Here is a 21,316-nt window from a genome sequence, read left to right as displayed (position 1 = left end):
AAAACCATGGCTCTTGAGTCAGTTCTTGGTTGAAATCCTACATCAGTCATTTATTATCTCTGATCTTGTGTGGGTTGTTTTTATCTCCAAGTCCTCTTCTCAAAATGGAAGAAAATATTAACCATCTTATGAATCTTCGTGAAAATAAAATATACATATTCTTACATCAAGTGCCTAGAAATAAACCTTAGCTATTTTAGCACTTCATTAATAAAACGAGAGTATGAGGTGGTCATATTGATACGTCTTATCTGCCCAATAAGAGTATAAAGCACAAAGGTTAGGTATCCTTGTTTATATTCACCACAGCCTTTGACAAAACCGGGTATATTGAGTAGAAATTATAATGGTAATTGAATTGAATTGACTTATGTTATATAAGTAAACTATGTAAGGCTTACATACATAAGTTACAGGCCTCTGTACAAACTCTGTATACCTCAGTAAAGTTTTCTTGGGTTTTGTGTTTTTTTAAGTTACAGATTTAGTAGATTCTGTTTTGGAATAGGGGCATGTTCTAATGCCACACTAAAAACTTTACAGGTAGGATGCCCATGTCATAAAATGGCAATAGTTAATGCAGTAGCTTTCATGATATAATACTTTATGGATACAGATCTTCACATTTGCTCATCTAACGCATATTGAGTACATCTGCGTGTCTTGGCACCCTGGGTTAATGACAAAGCCAGCACATACATCCAAGTGTATTCTTTCCTCAACATAACATAATATCTGGAAACAGAGGTTCTACCACTTAAGAGTGATTGCATGACTTGGAGCAAGTTATTTAAACTGACCTCATTTCCTCAAAATGAGCAAAATGATGGTATTTACCTCATGCGATTGTAATGTTAAGGAATTCATACATGACATTCAGCATAGGCCTAGAACATCATGAGCAGTGTGTGTGTGTGTGTGTGTGTGTGTTAGTGTTCATGATTTTCACCATCAAACATTTAAACTGATGATCTGATGACTTGCACATTACCCTTGGTCCTGGGCCTATTCTCTTGTGTGAAAGGAAAGGATTGAGCTTTTGTAAGGGCCTTTCGCATGCCATTTTTCTAATACAGAGATCCTTTCTACACAGTCAATTATAGTAGCCCATAATTTCTGTTCACTTGTCAAATAATTAGTGTTGACAATTACCTGGCCTTAACTCTAAAATTTACAAAGATCCTCAACATAAATATACTTGAGGAAACTTTCTGCTGAATAGCCCTTATACCTTACCATTTCAGGTAAAGTAATGTAGAAAGACCATGGATCTAGAGGTTAGACTCAAATTTTTCTTCTTTGAAAGACTCTTTTTTGTTTTAATCTCCAAAATGAACATATTTATATCTAGTTCATTAAGCTCTTGTGAAATTAGTTGAGAAAAGACTTTATGTATAGTGAACATTGGCAACTAGGCAAAAACTCCTAGTCCAATTCAAATTATAACAATTACTTATTTTTATGTATTATGTTTGTAGAATCTCTAAAGTTGAATTCAACATGTATGGTTTCTGTTTCAGCTTAGGTTTGAAAATGTATTTCAGAATTAATGGAGTCCATCGTATTTTAACAGAGTCGAGAGAAAGAACTTATGGGTTTCAGTAAATCAGTAAATGAAGCGCGTTCAAAGATGGATGTAGCCCAGTCAGAACTTGATATCTATCTCAGTCGTCATAATACTGCGGTGTCTCAATTAAGTAAGGCCAAGGAAGCTCTAATTGCAGCTTCTGAGACTCTCAAAGAGAGGAAAGCTGCAATCAGGGAAATAGAAGCAAAACTCCCTCAATCTGAACTGGAATTAAAGGAGGTAAATCTTTGCTTCTGTATTTCATCTGAAATATTGTGTATCAACCCTTGTTATCAATTTATATATTTAAATATGTATTTTTTTCTAATTCAAACTTCTGAAGTGACGGGTATATTTAGTATTACGTTTTTCATTTAGTGTAATCTTCCCCAAAAGAAGTTAGTATTTCAATATAATATGAATTGAGACTGGCAAGGAACTGTATTCCCCCCAGAAATGTCAAACAGTAAATAACACTGCTACTACCACCATTATTTCCCACAGAAATAATTTGAACAAAACAAAGTTTGTGTTTCCCTAAGTCCAGGCATAGACAACTTATGCAGGGGTAAATTAAAAACCTAAATATATACGTAAGAATGAATATACAAACCATCTAAGTATATTTTTTTCTGATTTTAAACTTAAGGATATAGATTTTGTTGTTGGGACTGCATACTGTTTTAAACTAATCAAGACACGACACTTAAGCCCATTAGGTTCCCCTCCTTATCCTTGAGTGAATTAGGTCTCTAAGGAATTTCACAACTTTAATCTCCAGAGCCTCATTGGGTAAGATGGCAATAGAAAATGCTGTCTGAAGACAAATTATACTGAAAATAAAGTCTTTTTTCATTTTAGTAAATGTACACTATTTGGTCATCAGGGGATTTCCTGACCAATTAGAATTAAATGTAAACTTAAATTATATCCAGTGACCACTTCTATCTTTTTGGTGATTCAGTTTGTTTGGGGATAAATTCTATTTGTAACTTGAGTTTTTACTTGATACTGTGACTGGTAATATAGGTAATCATTTAAAGCCAGGAGACAGGGAGAATGTCAGGAAAAAAAGTGACTGCTCTAACTTAAGAGAGTGAGAAACTGATTGGGGCGCGTGGGTGGTTCAGTCGTTAAGCATCTGCCTTCTGCTCAGGGCGTGATTCCGGAGTCCTGGGATCGAGCCCCGCATCAGGCTCCCTGTTCTACTGGGAGCCTGCTTCTTCCTCTCCCACTCCCCCTGCTTGTGTTCCCTCTCTTGCTGGCTGTCTCTCTCTCTCTGTCAAATAAATAAAATCTTTAAAACAGAGAGAGATTGAGAAGCTGAGAGTTCGGGGTTTTGTGTACATGTGTATGGTTCTTGTTGGCAGCCGGATGTTTTGTATAGTGGCAGTACTAGTCACTTACCATGTTCCCTTTCATTTCAAAGCTGTGCGTTTTGGGGGTGCTTGGGTGGCTCAGGCGGTTGAGCATCCAACTCTTGGTTTCAGCTCCAGTTGTGATCTCATGGGTCATGAGATGGAGCCCCAAATGGGAGGGGGAGATCCACACTAGCAGGGAGTCTGCTTGAAGATTCCCTCCCTCTGTCCCGCTGCCCCCACAAACTGGGATTTCCACAGCCATAACTCAACTCATTCTATTAATCAGTGATTGCTAGAACCATACTGCACTTAATATTCCTTATTATTGACCCAAATAATTTATGTCCTTTAAAATAGAAAACTCATCCATATTTTCAAACCCAGACCCAACAGTTGCAAGATAGAAGTTTAGTTCTGGGGGCGCCTGGGTGGCATAGCGGTTAAAGCGCCTGCCTTCGGCTCAGGGCGTGATCCCGGCGTTATGGGATCGAGCCCCACATCAGGCTCCTCCACTATGAGCCTGCTTCTTCCTCTCCCACTCCCCCTGCTTGTGTTCCCTCTCTCGCTGGCTGTCTCTATCTCTGTCGAATAAAGAAATAAAATCTTTAAAAAAAAAAAAAAAAAAAAAGAAGTTTAGTTCTGGTTCAAGTGTTGATTATTGGTGTTTCGTTTTTTTATGAGGCATTGCAACTAATTCTATGCTATGGCTGGGCATATGCTTCTGGGATTCATTCTCTTCACTTTACGCTTTTAGAAAGAAAAAGAACTTCAAAAACTTACACAAGAAGAAATAAAATTAAAAAGTTTGGTTCGTGATCTTTTCCAAAAAGTTGAAGAAGCCAAGAGTTCCTTAGCAATCAATCGAAGTAGGGGGAAAGTCCTTGATGCAATAATTCAAGAAAAAAAATCTGGCAGGATTCCAGGAATATATGGAAGATTGGTAAAGTAGATTTATTTGGAAATGACTATATATTTTTCTTAAGAAAGACATTGTAAATAATTTTCTTCCTTTGACTTAACTGTAATACTAAGTTACTGTACATGAAATGACTTTTAGTTTTAAAAGACGTTCATTTTTAAACAATTGGCTCTTCAAACATAAAACTCTTTGTGGTATGGGTTATCTCATATTAAAAGAAAGTTTTTTCTTTTTTAGTTTCAGATAACTGTCATTTTCGTACCAAGAAAAAAAACTAGCTAGGGGTGCCTGGGTGGCACAGCGGTTAAGCGTCTGCCTTTGGCTCGGGGCGTGATCCCAGCATTGTGGGATTGAGCCCTACATCAGGCTCCTCCGCTATGAGCCTGCTTCTTCCTCTCCCACTCCCCCTGCTTGTGTTCCCTTTCTCGCTGGCTGTCTCTATCTCTGTCAAATAAATAAATAAAATCTTAAAAGAAAAGAAAAACCTAGCTAGTTGTGATAAGGAAATTTAACAAAATCATTTTCTTTTTTTAAAAAAATAAGAATTTGATAAATTCTGTGTTTTATACCATTATACTGAAGGTTGCGGCTAGAATGTAGAGAAATCAACAAGGGATAATATAGAAACCCAAGACTAGCAGTAGTGGAGACCATTACTGCCCCTATACTTCAAGAGGGAATGGGAACTGTAGCCATGGTTAGAGGCTGGCCAGAAGGATATGGGGGAAAATATATCAGCCCCATTCATCTTTACCGTGCCATCTCTAGCTGATACCTCACATTCTCTAAAGCTAGAGAACCAAGGGAGCCGATTTGTGTATTCCTGAGTCAGCCTTCCAGAGAAGGAAGCAGAAAAAGAGAATGATTCGTAAGGGCAAATGAAAATTACCCAGCATAGTTGCTTCCATGTCTTCATGTCAGGTGACTTCTCATGGAAATATGAAGCTAGTCTGTGGATGCTGCTTCATGGCTAATTAATAGATAGGTAGGGGAATGTGTTTTATCAGGACTTACATAATCTTAGCTGGCTTTCAATAATTTAAAATTTTATTATTTTAGAATTTCTTTATGCTATAGTACTTTTAAGGTTGAAAGATTTTAAAATCTTAACATTTTCATGCAACAAACAGTTCTTTTCATTTTGTGCTCTCATTAAAAATTCAAATTCTACACATCTGTACATTTTTTTCTAAAGGTACGTTAAAAACTAGTCATGATTGCCTTTGCAGAAGGGGAAGGTTGAGTGAGAGGACGCATATTTTTCATTGTGTACCCTTTTTGTATTTTTTAAGCCATGCATAAGTATAGTTTTTTCAAGTAAAAGTAATGAAAAATCTGTAGAAATTATAATGAAATGATCCTGTGCCTATTTCTTACTGATTATGCATTGACTTTTTTTCCCTTCCTCTTAATCTTTAGGGGGATTTAGGAGCAATTGATGAAAAATATGATGTTGCTATTTCATCCTGTTGTCATGCATTAGACTACATTGTTGTTGATTCTATTGATACAGCCCAAGATTGTGTGAACTTCCTTAAAAGACAGAATATTGGAGTTGCAACCTTTATAGGTTTGGATAAGGTGGGTATTCAGAATCTATCTGTAATTACCTATAGTTTAAAGTGCCAAATTGCTTTTTGATTTTGAATCCTAGCTTTTTTTCTTTATAGTTATTTAGTGAACACCTGATATGTTTTGAGGATTATTTTAGGTCCTGGGGTCATATAGTTGTAGGAAAAAACCATGTTATGCCTCCCCTAAAGGAATATCCATTTCCAGTATTAGAGTGACTAGTAGCTGTTTTTAACTTCCATCATCAATAACTATTTTTAAAAGAACAAAACCAAAAACCTTTATGGAGATAGAATTCACATACCATAAAATTCGCCATTTTAAAGTATAGAGTTCGGTTGGATTTAGTCTATTTATAAGGTTGTTAAGCCATGACCACTAATTCCAGAATATTTTCATCACCCCCAAAAGAAATCTCTTACTCATTCACAGTTACTACCTATCTCCCACCCCCCACAACTTATAATCTACTTTTTTTTTTAAATTTACCTGTTCTGGACATTTTGTATAAATGAAATCATTCAATACATAGGTTTTTGTGTGTGGCTTAGTTAAGGTTTTCATAATTTACATATATCAGCTGTTCATTCTTTTTATTTCCAAACTGTTCCATTGTGTGGATGTACCACATTTAGTTTATCCATTCATCAGTGATGAACATTTGTGTTGTTTCCATGTTTTGGCTATGTGGGTAATGCTCCTATGAACGTTCATATGCAGATTTTTGTGCAGACCCATGTTTTCAGCTCTCTTTGGTTAATACCTAGGATTAGAATTGCTGGGTCACCTGTTAACTGTTTAACTTTTTGAGGAACTGACAAACTTTCCCACTGTTGCTGTACCATGTCCTACCCTTAATGTATAAAGCTTTCAGTTTATTTAATAGTCTTCACACCCTACGTGAAGCTCAAACATGGGGCTTGAACTTCCGACCCTGAGATCAAAACCTGAGCTGAGATCAAGAATTGAACACTTAGGGGCACCTGGGTGGCACAGCGGTTAAGCGTCTGCCTTCGGCTCAGGGCGAGATCCCGGCGTTATGGGTTCGAGCCCCACATCAGGCTCCTCCACTATGAGCCTGCTTCTTCCTCTCCCACTCCCCCTGCTTGTGTTCCCTGTCTCGCTGGCTGTCTCTATCTCTGTCAAATAAATAAATAAAATCTTTAAAAAAAAAAAAAAGAATTGAACACTTAAACTGACTGTGCCACCCAGGCACCCCTCTCGTTGTGGTTTTGATTTGCATTTCCTGATTACTAATGTTGAATATTTTTTCATGTGCTTATTGGCCATTTGTTTATCTTCTTTGGAGAACTATTAAAATCCTTTGCCCATTCGTTTATTGGTTTGTCTTATCGTAAGAATTTTTTTATGTATTTTGGGTGCAAATCTCTTGTCAGACATATGATTTGCAAATGTTTTCTCCCATTCTGTGGGTTGTCTAAAGTCAACATTTTTTTTTAATTTGGTTTCTTATGTTTTGTGTGTCATATATAAGAAACTACTACATAATCCAAGGCCATGGTGGTTGACCTTCTTTGTTCTTCTGAGAGTTTTGTAGCTTTAGTTTTTACATTTAGGTTTTTAATCCATGTTAATTTTATAATACAGTGTAAAGGGTCTAACTCTGTTCTTGCATGTGGATGTCCAGTTGTTCCAGCACAATTTGTTGGAAAGACTGTTCTTTCCCCATTGAATTTTCTTGGCATCCTTGTCAAGAATCAACTGACCATAAATGTAAAGGTTTATTTCTGTATTCTTCATTTATCTGTATGTCTGTCCTTGCATTAGTACCATACTGTCTTAATTACTTTAGCTTTGTCAAAAGGTTTGCAATCAGTCCTCTAATTTTGTTCCTTTGTTCCTTTCTTAAGTAGGCTCCACCTCTAGCGTGGAGCCCAGTGCGGGGCTAGAACTCAGTGACCCTGAGATCAAGAGTCGGATGCTTAACCGGCTGAGCCACCCAGGCACCCCGAATTTTGTTGATATCAAGATTGTTTTTGGCTATTCTGAGTCCCTGTAATTTCCATATGCATTTTAAGATCAGCTGGTCAATTTCGGGGGTGGGGGAGAGGTAACTGGGATTTTTGATGCAGGTTGCATTGAATCTGTAGATGAATTTGTGTAGTATTGCCATCTTAATAATTTTAAGCCTTAACAGTCCATGAAGTGGGGATGTCTTCTATTTATTTAGGTCCAAATCCATACTATAATATTTTATAGCCTTTACAGTTTTTGTGTTTCTTTTGTTAAATTCCTGTTTTGGAGGTTTTCTGTCTCATTTAATATGAATATCATTATAATTGGAATTTTTTAATCTCATTTTTAGGTTATTCATTACTGGTCTATAGAAATATAATTAATTTTTATATATTGATCTTGTATCCTACAGCTTTAGGCTGAAATCTTAGGTTTAATAGTTTTGTGTGTGTGTATTCCCTAAGATTTTATATAAGACATCATCTGTGAATAGAATTTTACAGTAACTTTTCTAATAGTAAAATAATCAATTATGCAGATATTCAGAACCTTGTATACATGTTCTTACATGATACACATGTATGTATATTACTTACATAAATGATACCTGAAAGAAATAATACATATTATTTTTCTTTTTTTTTAAACTTTTAGATGACAGTATGGGCGAATAAAATGACCAAAATTCAAACTCCTGAAAATACTCCTCGTTTATTTGATTTAATAAAAGTAAAAGATGAGAAAATTCGCCAAGCTTTTTACTTTGCTTTACGGGATACCTTAGTTGCTGACAACTTAGATCAAGCCACAAGAGTAGCGTATCAAAAAGATAGAAGATGGAGAGTGGTGACATTACAGGGGCAAATCATAGAACAGTCAGGTAATTTTTTTTTTCCTGCCATTGAGTTTATTTAATCTTGTTGGGGGAGACAACTAAGTCTGACTTCTGTTCTGTAGGTACAATGACTGGTGGTGGAAGCAAAGTAATGAAAGGAAGGATGGGTTCATCAGTTGTTGTTGAAATCTCGGAAGAAGAGGTCAGCATATATAAAATTATCGTCACAGCTTTTTTTTTAAAGCTTATTGATGTGTAACATACATACTATAAATTTCAGCCTAAGTGTACTCAGATTTTAAGTTAACAGATCGAATTTTGTATAAATGACATAAGCTGTGGGAATTTTTTTTAACATAAAACCCTTTAAAGCTGTAAAAATAAAACATGTTAATTAGAAAGTATATGCTCAACATATGTATCTTTCTAGTGTTACATTTGGATCATATGGATATTTCATAATTTAACCACTCAATAATTATTTGACATTTAATGTTTTTTTTCCACATACAGTTATTGCTGCAGTGCGTAATTGCTTTTTCTATTTCAAAATAATTTAAGTATAGCAAAGACTTCTGATGCATATTGCCAAATTTTATTTCAAAATATTTAACATGACCACAAGTATATGAGAAGGTAAAAATGTCTAGAAAAAACTGTTCCTTCATCCCCTTGGAACACTATACTTTTTTATTCCTTAAAAACATACTCCGATGTCCTGGATACCGAACTTTTTCCGAAGAGGTATACCTTGATTTTTTTTTTTCCCCCATATTTTGAAATAGTTGCTATCCTTCCACTTAAACATTTTCATGGTGTAATAGGTAACTAACTATACAGCACTTAAAATTATCTTCCCATCTGTTTCTGTGATGCAGAAATTAGTTTGACCACCTCCTAAGCTTTAGGACTGGGAATCGGAACTGGGTTTTTGGTTTTATTCTAGTCTTTAAAATCAGAAGTTTGGTTGTCTTCATAGGTTGATTTGGCTACTAATCTGAAATAACTCTTGGAGTAAACTTATTTCACTGGCATTCTTTGTAGGTAAACAGAATGGAATCGCAGTTGGAGAGAGACTCTAAAAAAGCAGTGCAAATCCAGGAACAGAAAGTACAACTGGAAGAAGCGGTAGTTAAGTTAAGGCATAATGAACGAGAAATGAGGAATACGCTAGAAAAATTTACTGCAAGCATCCAGGTACTCTTGTCAGTATTAGCTAAAACTGTTGAAATTCAGTAGCATTTGGCAGAAGCATTTTGTTGTTTGCTTATAATTTTAGAGTATGAGGGAGGAGAGTGGGTCTCTAGATGGAAGTCCTGTGTCTTGATTTCATTTCCCTGAGTAATAATGGGTGGATAAATGCCCTGTTGCAGTTTTGTTCTAACCGCAGGTGTTCTTGGTTTCCATTTATACTCCATGAAACCTTCCCTTAACATCTATGTGAGCCTTTATTTTCATCCTCTTTTCAAAGTAGAATGCTTCTTAATTATGAAAAAGCAGTGCATACTGCTTTTTAAAAAAACAAAAAAGTTAGCAGAAAATACCCAGAGGATTATCACCCTTAATTTGTATGTATATCCTTCAACTTTTTAATATACTTAGTCTTCGTGTATATGTTTATGGTAGATATGGATATATGCATAGATTTTTAATGAATCAACACTAACTTTTCTTAGTAAATTGTGGTTTTCTTTCTGAGCCAGTGTAAATTTACTTTGTTTGCGGCTGCATTTGAGCATTTTGTTTGTATCACAATTTATAAATGCTTTTCCATGTTATGAATATTGCTGTGTTTAAAACATCCTTGTCAGGTGCACCTGGGTGGCTCAGTCCGTGAAGCATGAGACTCTTGATCTCAGGGTTGTGAGTTCAAGCCCCAGGTTGGGTGCAGAGATTACTTAAAATCTTGAAAATAAATTCTCCTTCTTAGGTCTATCCTTATACACTCATCCAATTAACTTAGGTTAGATCCCTAAAATAAGTTTGCTAATCTGCACCAAAAAATGCATTTTAATTTGTTTTTGTGATGAATTATAAATTTCATGTGTTGTCCATTTTCGTGTTTTAATATTAATTGTTCATGTTTTCTGTCCCTTTCCTGTTAGTATTTTCTCCTTAAAGATTTTAAGTGTATTTATTTCATTCAAAGTGTTTAAGGCAAATGTTACTATTAAGTTAAAATATTGACCTATAATGTTAAAACATTTCTGTAGCGTTTATCAGAGCAAGAAGAATATTTGAATGTCCAAGTTAAGGAACTTGAAGCTAATGTACTTGCTACAGCCCCTGACAAAAAAAAGCAGAAATTACTAGAAGAAAATGTTAGTGTTTTCAAAGCAGGTATGTTTAAGGATACAAGCTTATACATGCTTTCTTCTTCCTCTTTTTTTTTTTTTTTGAGATTGTCAAAAATATGTTTTTAATGTTTTAAAATGTTTAACATAGCAGTTTATAGAATAAAAATAGCAGTCACATACTTCTGTGCAAGTCACTGCTCTGTGTCATTGTTTCTGTTATTTCGTTCTTAAAGGGTTATAAAGTAAGTATTTTTAAGTACTTCATTTGACTGATAAGAAAACTTAGGCACAGAGTGGTTTTATATGCTTTGCCTAAGGTCGTATAGCATGTGGTGATAAAGGAATTGAGGACCAAGGCAGTCTGATTCCAGAACGCATGCTCTTAATTTTATACTTTGTATATTTGGCCCAGTCCTCACCCTTCAAAATAGTAGTTATTTTATAGATGTAGGAGACTTGAGTATCACTTAAACAAAAACATACAGGAAATAAGTGGTATACACATGAAGAAAAACAGTCTTTGTTTAAAAACTTAGAAAACATGTTTTTCCTTCCAGAACTTTTTCTTCTTGTGTACATGGAAATATGTGAGGTTCCACCAATATCATAAAGCAAGAAAAGGAATTCATAGGCTTATAGGCAGAATTGGCTTTGAAGTTGAAATCCCCTAATTATGTACTTGAGCAGCCCTGCTTCTCGTTCCGTGTTGGCTTCAATCAAACGTAGATGTGCATCTTATTGCGGGAGGAAGGCATGATGGGTTATGATGACAGACCCCTTCCTGACTACAGTATTTTAGCTAGCAACTCCAGTAAACACTGTAAGCCTGTTGTCACATCCTCAAGAAAGACCCCTGTTAGGTTCGGTTTGTGAGCCCAGGAGGACAAATACTGATTGTCCAACAAAAGAATTAGTGGGGTGACCTTGTAGTAATTATCCAAGTGCTCCAAAAATTACAGTTTTCTTCCAAAAGAAAAAGAGGTTAAGTAGACATGTCCATTATGTACATTGAATATTCACCAATACCCATATTAACTTTTTATTTTTCTGGTCCTGCATTTTTGTCTGAATTTTTAATATTAAGATATCCACTCAAATAGCATTTGCTACTGGCCATGACCTGGTTTGTTTTAGGTGCTGGTGATTGAGCATTGAACAAAATGAACTCCCTCTGTTTAAGGATCTCACACTTCAGATGAGGAAGCTGTACATTGCATTTTGTATTGGATTGTGCTGAGTGATAATAAAACAAGGGTTGGCAGGGGATGGGAATCAGACACAGTGGTTAGATGGACCTCTACTAGAGATATTTGAGCAGAGACCCAACAGAAGTACGAGTGCTAACCATGTGATACTTGGAAAAAGCATTCTAAGATCATAGAGGAGTAAGTACAAAGACCCTGAGGCAGGAGTATGCTGGGAGTCTCTAGGAACACAAGGAAGCGAGAGTTGCTAAAGTAAAAAAGGAAGAATCCAGATAATGTACGGCTTCATAGGCCAGGTCTCCAAAAGAAATAGCCACTGGAGAGTGATGTACAGGGAAGTGGCATTATCTGATAGGATTTTTTGTTCCTTGCATTTATTTTGGATCTGTATTTTGTTATTTTGGACACATTGACTTAACCCATGCTCCTCTTTCCCCACACATACCCACAGTATTTGTTGTGACTCCTTTCATGGTACCTTATTGTCAACTGAGAGGCAAAAAATGTATGTGTCATTTATAGCAACATTTCACAGAGGCTTCAGGAATCTGTATTTCATTCTTGTTTGAAAAGGAAGCCTTGACTTTATTAGCAGCCATATATATATAATCTTATGGAAATACTCGGTCTTATCAATAGATTGTGTTAATGTTTAAAGGACCAATTTCTGCAAGCGTATCTTTAAAATTAAATATTTCATTTTACATTAATTTAAAATTTTAAAAACATTTAATGTCTAAAGAATAAAGGGGGCAAGGTGGTTACAGAATAATGACTTCAGAATTACAGATTATATATGCCACAGTTTTTTCCTCCTACTTGTAATAGACATGCTACTACAGATATTTTTTTTAAAAGATGCATGGTAAATAACTTGAAAACAAGGAAGAAATGTTCTAAAAGTTGGAACCTTTCCAGGAACATTCTGGCCCATCCCCCAAGTGTAAGTTGTGGTGCCAGCCCCCATAGTAGCTGGTGCTCTGTCCCATGAGTGAGCAGAGCACACAAGCAGCCTAATGGAATTTTGACTTAAGAAAATATTGACACTGTAAGCAAAACCATTCAACAGACAGAGCTCCAGGGGTTGGGGGGATTACTAGTGTTGGCAACATAGAACTTTCAAAGTGTATATTTAATATCCTTAGGATAAAAGAGGGGTACAGAAGACCAAAAAAAAGGCAGAAATTGTTTGTTTTGTTTTAGGAGCCAAGTGGTGATTTCAGAAATGTAAAAAAATGAGTTGTTGGAATTAAATTCAGTAGATGAGCTGAAGGGCACCTGGGTGGCTTAGTCAGTTTAAGCATCCAACTCTTGGGATTTTGGCTCAGGTCATCATCTCTGGGTCATGAGATCAAGCTCCCTGCTAGGCATGGAGCCTGCTCAAGATTCTCTACCTCTCCCTCTGCTCCCCCCACCCCCGCTTGCTTGCTTATATAGTGCATGTGCGTGTTTGAGAGCATCGGATTGTTTACAGAGTCATTAGGATGAGTTAAAGAAGGAAATTTTAGGTTGAACAATGAATAATTTCTAGAGGTATTCTAAAGAACGATCAGAGGATCTGTACTGCCTCTTACACAATTGGAAAGTCCTCTCTCAGACTGGAATGGTGACACTGCAACTACCAACAACAGAAGCACATTGCACCTACTGTAATTCACACTGTCCAAGTTAGTGCCTGACAGTATTCACAGAGCTTTTGACTGGACACCAGAACTTCTAATGCCACCAAGAAAATGCAAATTTCTCTGTGACTGCTTGCCAGTAGAAACATGTATGCCTTCCAAATTACGTGTATTCTTTCAGTTGAATGGCACCAAATTATGTCTGAACCCTAGATATGAGGGAATGTGGGAAATGTAACTTTTAGTTTTCTGTGCCACAGAGCAAAGTGCCAGTTCATCCTGTCTCCCCCACTATGTTACAGTGTGTGAGAGAGGAGAATAAAAGGTTAGCAGAATAAAATAACCAGTTTTGTTGGGTTTTTTTGTTTTACCACAGGCAAGTTAATAGGCATGTAGTCTGAGGGTAAAAATCATTGAGACCAATAGTCAAGGAAGTATCTAAGAAAAAGTTGCAAAGAGTTTTGAAAGGAGCCTGAAGGCATGAAGCCATTAAGAAATAAGTGGGTTATGCTATGGCTAAACCAGAGTATTTAACCATGTGTGGTTATAATACCATTTGTTTTGACATAGGGTGTTCTGGGTTTTTTTTTTGAGATATACTTCTCCCCAAATGTCTAAAATTTCTTTTGTGTGCATCAGGTTAAAGGACTGAAGAAATTTATATCTAATAAGTGATTGTGTGTGAACCTAGAAACACGAATTGAGGTTTGTTTTTTCTTTTTATTTCAGAATATGATAATGTGGCTGAGAGAGCTGGTAAAGTAGAAGCTGAGGTTAAAAGATTACACAATATCATCGTAGAAATCAATAACCATAAACTCAAGGCCCAACAAGACAAACTTGATAAAATAAATAAGCAGTTAGATGAATGTGCTTCTGCTATTACTAAAGCCCAAGTAGCAATCAAGACTGCTGACAGGTAGAGTGTGTATGCTACCCTGACCTGTCTTCTTCCTGCCTCCATGTTGGAACAGGGGTTTATATTTAAATATAATGTCTTTAAGGATATCCTAAGGATAAAGGATAAGAGATTGCTAATTTCTGCTGTTACTTATTAAGCCTATCTGACATGTTTATCTAACAGGGCTTTAGTAAAGGGAAACCTATAAACATTTATTTATGATGAGCATTTTTGTGTGTGTGTTTTAAGTGGTTAAACAGGTATGCCTTGGCAAACTCCCCACTTGGATGCACATAAAAATCTGTTTTATTTCTCTGGCTTTAGAGTAGTTAGATGGTTATTAATTTAAATAGATCTAGCTCTAGGAGAATAAGAGGTAAAAATTAGACCTCTTAGTAAAATTGTCTTGGTAACTTAGTTTTTAGTTAACTGGATTATTCCGTTGTCTTAACCATTCGTAGATCTTATTTTTAAATTAATTTTTAGAGTATTGGTGTTTCTAGATAATTAAAGCTAAATATGTATACAAAATGTAAATAACTTTCTTTTATCTTACTAATCCATTTGTTATAATTTTATCTAGTTAAGTTACTGTAGTGTCTTTGGCTCAAAAGGTAGATAAAGCACTAAAGCCATTTGTTTGTTAGGAGCAGAAGTTTGCCTAGACACACTGGTCAAAGTAGAAGTAGCTTTTATTAAGGGAAAAAACAGTCATTGTTCCCCTCCTTGTGAAACACAGGTTGCCCTAACTGGGAGGTATTATTTATTTGAAGGTATGACTTCATGGGTGTAGAGATTTAAGAATTTCAATCAGATAAGAAAATGACAAGAATATAATGATACAGTGGACAATTTTGCTTCGTGGTCTAAGTTTAATTTATACTCAGAGTTTAATAAGATATACAACATCCCAGAAGTATGTGTAACATAAAAACCGTTTCAAGGATGGTTTAGTAAATGATAAATTTTAAGATCTGTGATAGTAAAGTCTCTCATTAAACTTTCATGAGCAGGATAACAAATCCCATGTTAGCATATTTTTAATGTATCATTTTGCTTGTTTAGAAATCTTAAAAAAGCACAAGACTCAGTCTTTCGCACAGAGAAAGACATAAAAGACACTGAGAAAGAAATAGATGATTTAACAGCAGAACAAAAAAGTATTGAAGACAAAGCAGCAGAGGTCGTAAAGAACACAAATGCTGCAGAGGTAAGACTTGGAGATTGGAATGATGGTATTCGAAGCAATTTAAAGATTTGGATATATGACATCAGTACTTTGCATAGTAAGCACTCAATAGCTTAAAACTTTTGTAGCTATAATATTTATTTGTATGATAAAAATATGAGTACTGTAACTTTTCCGTAAATAAACTTTTTAAATGGAGGGGGCATAGGGAGAGATTGCTAATTTCTTCATCTCTGTAATGTAAAAATACCTGTTCTTTCTTTCCATTTGGGAAGGTCATACCTATAGTAGTTCTTCTTGGTTTTTAGGAGTCCTTACCAGAAATCCAAAAAGAACATCGTAACCTACTTCAAGAACTAAAAAGAATTCAAGAAAATGAACATGCTCTTCAAAAAGATGCACTGAGTATTAAGTTGAAACTTGAACAAATAGATGGTCACATTGCTGAACATAATTCTAAAATAAAATATTGGCAAAAAGAGGTAAGATTGTTAGCATTTAGTTAAATGTCACTTTAAAATATCCTTTATGAAAGAGTTGTGTTTCTTGTTTCTATTTTGTGTTTTTGAGATGTTGTGATTCTTAATTTCCAGAGATAATCATTTCTCAAGTTTATAGGGGACATGATGAAACAATATGTAGTAATGTCTATATATAGAAAAACCTGGGTGATGGTTCCATTTGTCAACATTTTCACCCAGGGCTGATTCAGAGATTTAACACAAGCCTACATGAACACTTTGGAACACTACGATTATTTTTCTTGATGCCCTTTGAGAAATAATTGCTGCAGAAATTAGCCACAGTTCCTTAGTATATATTGTTTTAGTAGATAGGTAATTTGTCATATTGTGATTGGATTTTTTTTAAACAATTAAGAGTTCTGTGCCTTCCCTAACGCTTATCTAAACTGAACTTTTAGATTTCAAAAATATCATTGCATCTCATAGAAGACAATCCTCTTGAAGAGATTGCAGTTTTAAGCCCCGAGGATCTTGAAGCAATCAAGAACCCAGATTCTATAACAAATCAAATCGCACTTTTAGAAGCCCAGTGTCATGAAATGAAACCAAACCTTGGTGCCGTTGCAGAGTATAAAAAGAAGGTATGACGAAACTGTTCATGACTTAGAAAGTTTTTAGTCCTTAGCCTAAATTGTGAATTTTAATTTATATAATTAGCAGTTTTAACTCTTATCTCAAAAGAGTAACTGAATATATGTTTTTCTCATTGTTTTTTTCATAGGAAGAATTATATTTACAGCGGGTAGCAGAATTGGACAAAATTACTTGTGAAAGAGATCAGTTTAGACAGGCATATGAAGACCTTCGGAAACAAAGGCTTAATGAATTCATGGCAGGTTTTTATATAATAACAAATAAATTAAAGGAAAATTACCAGATGCTAACTTTGGGAGGTGATGCTGAACTGGAGCTTGTAGACAGCTTGGATCCTTTCTCCGAAGGAATCATGTTCAGGTTTGTAATTATACTGAGTTTTGGATACTCTTTTACATATCTACATTATTCTCCAAACTGTCAGTATTTTTTAAGGGTGGGAGGTGAAGGTTAGATCTCCAGCTTGTTTTATTTGATGGTAAATACTGATTTGTTTACATATTGGCAGTTTACAGCATAAATTCTGGGCAAGCAGCAAATAATTTTACACAATATTTGTCTAGTTCATCTTTTTAAATTTTTGAACCATTTCAGTTTAACATTAGGATTTTAAAATTCAAAGCAAAAAAATGCACTGGAAACAGAAGAATAGCAGGAAGTGTTTACTGGCTTGCTATTTAAATCTTAAAATTTTGGTAGGTGTTCTTGTGTGTTCATTCTCCAATAACATTTTTATAAAATAACCCCAAAAACGTTTTAGATCTGTGGAAAGTAAATTAGAGATCCCCAAGGAAGATGGTAGAAGCCATTTACGGAAAACAAATCATGAAGTCTTTAAGCTTTGCATGTAATCTAATAAGAGATTTTCTTAATTCAGTGTTCGACCACCTAAGAAAAGTTGGAAGAAGATCTTCAATCTTTCAGGAGGAGAGAAAACACTTAGTTCGTTGGCTTTAGTATTTGCTCTTCACCACTACAAACCTACTCCTCTGTACTTCATGGATGAGATTGATGCTGCCCTTGATTTTAAAAATGTGTCCATTGTTGCATTTTATATATACGTAAGTAATCGTTTAGAGGTTTTCATTCTAACAATACACATGGAATTCACTGACTTCTTACTTTTGAGCTTTTCCCTGTACTCTTAATACCATGTCCTGTGGTATCAGACCAAGTCCTTTATTGGAACTAAATATTTCCAATTTGGACAAGTAAAATATAAACCGACAATGTAAATTAGTAGCAGAAACACAACTAGAATCTCTGGTCTCCTTAGATTTTTTTTTTTTCTTCTGCTAGAAGACTTCTAGGCAACCATGCTTCCAAAAATACCTAGTTCCTCTCAAACTCAAATACTGTGTCATGAATTACCATGCTGTCGTTCCTGTTCATCTTAATTATCAAAGTAATGTTCAATTTATTGCCCAGAAAAAACATTTCAGGGAAGTTTAGATGTTTATTATGATTTACTTGTTATTAATACTTGTTTTTTCTTTCTCTTCAGGAGCAAACAAAGAATGCCCAGTTCATAATAATTTCTCTTCGAAATAATATGTTCGAGATTTCAGACAGACTTATTGGAATTTACAAGACATACAATATAACAAAAAGTGTTGCAGTAAACCCAAAACAAATTGCATCTAAAGGACTTTGTTGAATTTGTTTATACTCAGGATTCCTTAAATTGAATCAGCATAGATTCAGCATATTGTATTATTGAAAGTTTCTACTTGTAAAGGATTATAAATTATGTAAAATACATAATACATATTCCTAAACTGGATCATATAACTAACTGGTTTCTGTTTTATGCTATTAGGAGACCTTTATAAAGTCTAATAAAATATTTTAGGGGTGCCTGGGTGGCTCAGTTGGTTAAGCATCTGCCTTTGCCTCGGGTCATGATCCCAGAACCCTTGGATCAAACCCTATATCCGGCTCCCTGCTTAGCAGGGAGTCTCCTTTTCCCTCTGCCTCTCTCCTGTGTTGTCTCTCAAATAAATAAAATCTTAAAAAATACATATTCTATATATCTGCTTCTAGGACACTAAGAATCTGACAATTTTGTAAGCAGAAGGCTATGCAGAAAATAAGATGCCTGGGAGGGTCAGGTGATTTGCCCTTAGTCCTAGATTGTTACGAACAGAGTTAAAAGTGTGTAGAGTTCATGAACAGTAAGTTCTAAACTATGTTAAGATTCAGCATACCATCACATCTCTAATCAACAATGGAAAAGCCTGCCAACTACTAGTGAAATTCTTCAGGTATTCCATTTAATTAGACAGTCACTGTATTTATTACCCAAATGGGAACATTTTTTTTAATTCTGCAAGATGAAAATTTAAATATTTTATATGCTTTTCTGTGTTTAAAACTTGCAAGAGGGCCAGTAAAAACAGACACTATCTATCTGAACATGAATAAAATACTCATTAAAAAGGAATAAATACCCATTATCATTGGTTCATAAAAAGAAGTATGTAGGAGTTAACTTACTTAGTGTAAGTGGAAATTAAGGTGGAGTGTTTGCCTATCCATTCGCCAGGGCTCTTTTTCAAATCTGCACCGCATTAGCTCAATGTTACAGTGTACCCGAAGTTGGCAACCACTTGGTTTTCAAGAAGAATTTTGGTATTGAATCAAGTCTCAGTCTTTGCCCTAGCTATTTTACTTCTAGATATTGATCCTAAGGAATTCAAACTAAAAGTTATTCAGCAACCATTATTTAGGTACTAAAAAGATCCAACAAGGATGGTTTGTATCATAATACAGTCATTAAAATATGTAAATACATTAGCACGGACTTAAAGCAAGATCTGAAACTCAAGTATGATCATTTGTTTTAAATCAAGATATAAGGGAAAAGTAAAACTATAATCAAATGCTTTTTTTCATTGGTGAAAGTAATGATAAATGGAACTTAATACTCTAGTGCTAAGCTCTACGACATAAGTCTTAAAGAGTTAAGATAATTCCCATAACCCATATGAAAATTCCAAAGCTACCACTCCTAAGTTTGAACACCTTATTAAGCCACTCAATGCAAGTAAAATAGCAAAATAAGTTTATTAAAATATAGATTTTGTTATACATAAAACTTTTAGAAATATTTCAAGATTATATACTTTAAGTTTTACAATTTCATTCTCCTGGTAAGAATTACAAAACAGAACAGCATGTATTAAGAATCGGTTGTTTGTATTCTTGACTATGATTCATGCACACCACACACCACATAAAATTCATAGTTTTGTCTAAGAACTGGCAACAACTTAAGAAATGGTAACATCAAACTTAAAATGTGTTAATAGGTATATGTTCCAATTTTTAGCTATAAATGAATCTTAGACATGAATTAGTCCTAATTGAATTAAAATCTTGGCTTAAAGTTTCAGTAGCATGACAGCAGGAACTCGGAAAATACATTGTCTCTTATATGCTGGCTGTATGACTTTGGGCAAATTGCTCTGGGTTGTATTTCCTTACCTACAAAAAGTATAAGTTAATACCTACTTCAGAAACATGGCATCAAGTGCTTGACACAAATAGCTAACAAATTTCAGTGCTTACTAACATATATTCAGAAAGTGTGGCATTTTTGTATTGCGACTAATCAACTTCAGTCTAAAGTTAATATTTCAATACCTTAATATTTAGCTTCCCCCACCACCTCTATTAATACCCTCCAAATCTTTGCCCACACGATTAATTGTGCTAGATATTCTGATTCTGGTCATATATTTGACTTAATACGACCAGCCATCTTTGTGTTAAGACATTCTCAGCAGATAAGACATTAGCATTTCAGAACTACAGCCATATTAATTCATTTTAATTTATATGTAGTACAGGACCAGAAGCATTCCCTAAAATGACCTGAAAGTCTCTGAACTAGATAGGACTTCTAGGGAATGGATCTAAGAGCAACAGCCAGTTTGGAATTTCTGGAAAACAATGACCTTTTACTTACGGTTCCATGGACAAAAGGGCCAAAAGTCCTACCACAAGCACCACAATTCCAGTCCCTGTTAATAAGAACTAACAAAGGGATTTGACTTAATAGCTATACAGGCTCCCATTTAAGCAAAATTCAAGAAAGTAAAATTACTGGCACTTTGATAATAGCTTAAGCAAATGGCAGAAAAGACCATTTTTAAGACAAAGTAAACATGGTGCCACCTAAATCTAATGATGGAATATATCAACAATATATACTGTGCTAGTAACGTGTTGAGTTTAAGAACTGATTTGACTGGCAAGACTAAAGCACTAACCAAAAAGTCCAATTCACAGAAACCACAAAGACCATTATTTGAAAAGGTCACTATTTGTTCCCTAACAATATATTATTTCCGAAAGTAATAGCTTTGTTAGGAATGAATGTTGATAAACATTGTAGGGCTCTTAAATCTATCTTAAAATGCATTAATGTATCAGGTATGTTTGATCAAAAATATCCTTAATGTAAGCATCCCCTTATCACTTTTAGACTTTGCTACTTGACTTTAAAAGCTCTACTCACCATCCTTATTTGGCCATTCAAAGGCTTCAAGCCACATCAAAATAAATGCCTATACACTTTAAGGATCTTGCCATCTTTTAACCTAAAAACTATGTATACATAAAGAACTGCAACACTAACCTCTGCGGTAATGGAATGCTAAAAGACAAAAAAAAAAAAAAAGTGCTAAAAGACAATATTGGTACAGGAATGTTTCAGTGTCACAGCAATAAAGTCAACCTCAAGCAAATA

General features: G+C 35.0%; 1 protein-coding gene across 2 annotated transcripts in view; it reads left to right on the top strand.

The window, feature by feature from the left end:
* SMC4 (structural maintenance of chromosomes 4) overlaps positions 1 to 18,346 on the top strand; it is a 36,712-nt gene extending 18,366 nt beyond the window's left edge. Inside the window, exons 11-24 of one of the 2 annotated variants that reach the window (XM_002930463.4) lie at positions 1,574 to 1,807; positions 3,683 to 3,868; positions 5,267 to 5,428; positions 8,051 to 8,276; positions 8,354 to 8,433; positions 9,276 to 9,428; positions 10,445 to 10,571; positions 14,085 to 14,274; positions 15,322 to 15,466; positions 15,754 to 15,927; positions 16,368 to 16,550; positions 16,691 to 16,923; positions 17,441 to 17,624; positions 18,068 to 18,346. In XM_002930463.4, coding sequence (XP_002930509.2) covers positions 1,574 to 1,807; positions 3,683 to 3,868; positions 5,267 to 5,428; positions 8,051 to 8,276; positions 8,354 to 8,433; positions 9,276 to 9,428; positions 10,445 to 10,571; positions 14,085 to 14,274; positions 15,322 to 15,466; positions 15,754 to 15,927; positions 16,368 to 16,550; positions 16,691 to 16,923; positions 17,441 to 17,624; positions 18,068 to 18,220 — 2,430 coding nt within the window. In that variant the 3' untranslated portion in view covers positions 18,221 to 18,346. The remainder of the gene's footprint in view (positions 1 to 1,573; positions 1,808 to 3,682; positions 3,869 to 5,266; positions 5,429 to 8,050; positions 8,277 to 8,353; positions 8,434 to 9,275; positions 9,429 to 10,444; positions 10,572 to 14,084; positions 14,275 to 15,321; positions 15,467 to 15,753; positions 15,928 to 16,367; positions 16,551 to 16,690; positions 16,924 to 17,440; positions 17,625 to 18,067) is intronic. The other variant, XM_034663698.1, reaches the window with a different exon arrangement.
* Positions 18,347 to 21,316: the final 2,970 nt, after the last annotated feature.

The sequence above is a fragment of the Ailuropoda melanoleuca genome, chromosome 1, assembly GCF_002007445.2.
Source record: "Ailuropoda melanoleuca isolate Jingjing chromosome 1, ASM200744v2, whole genome shotgun sequence".
Classification (NCBI taxonomy): Eukaryota; Metazoa; Chordata; class Mammalia; order Carnivora; family Ursidae; genus Ailuropoda; species Ailuropoda melanoleuca.
This window is presented reverse-complemented; position numbering and strand designations above follow the sequence as displayed.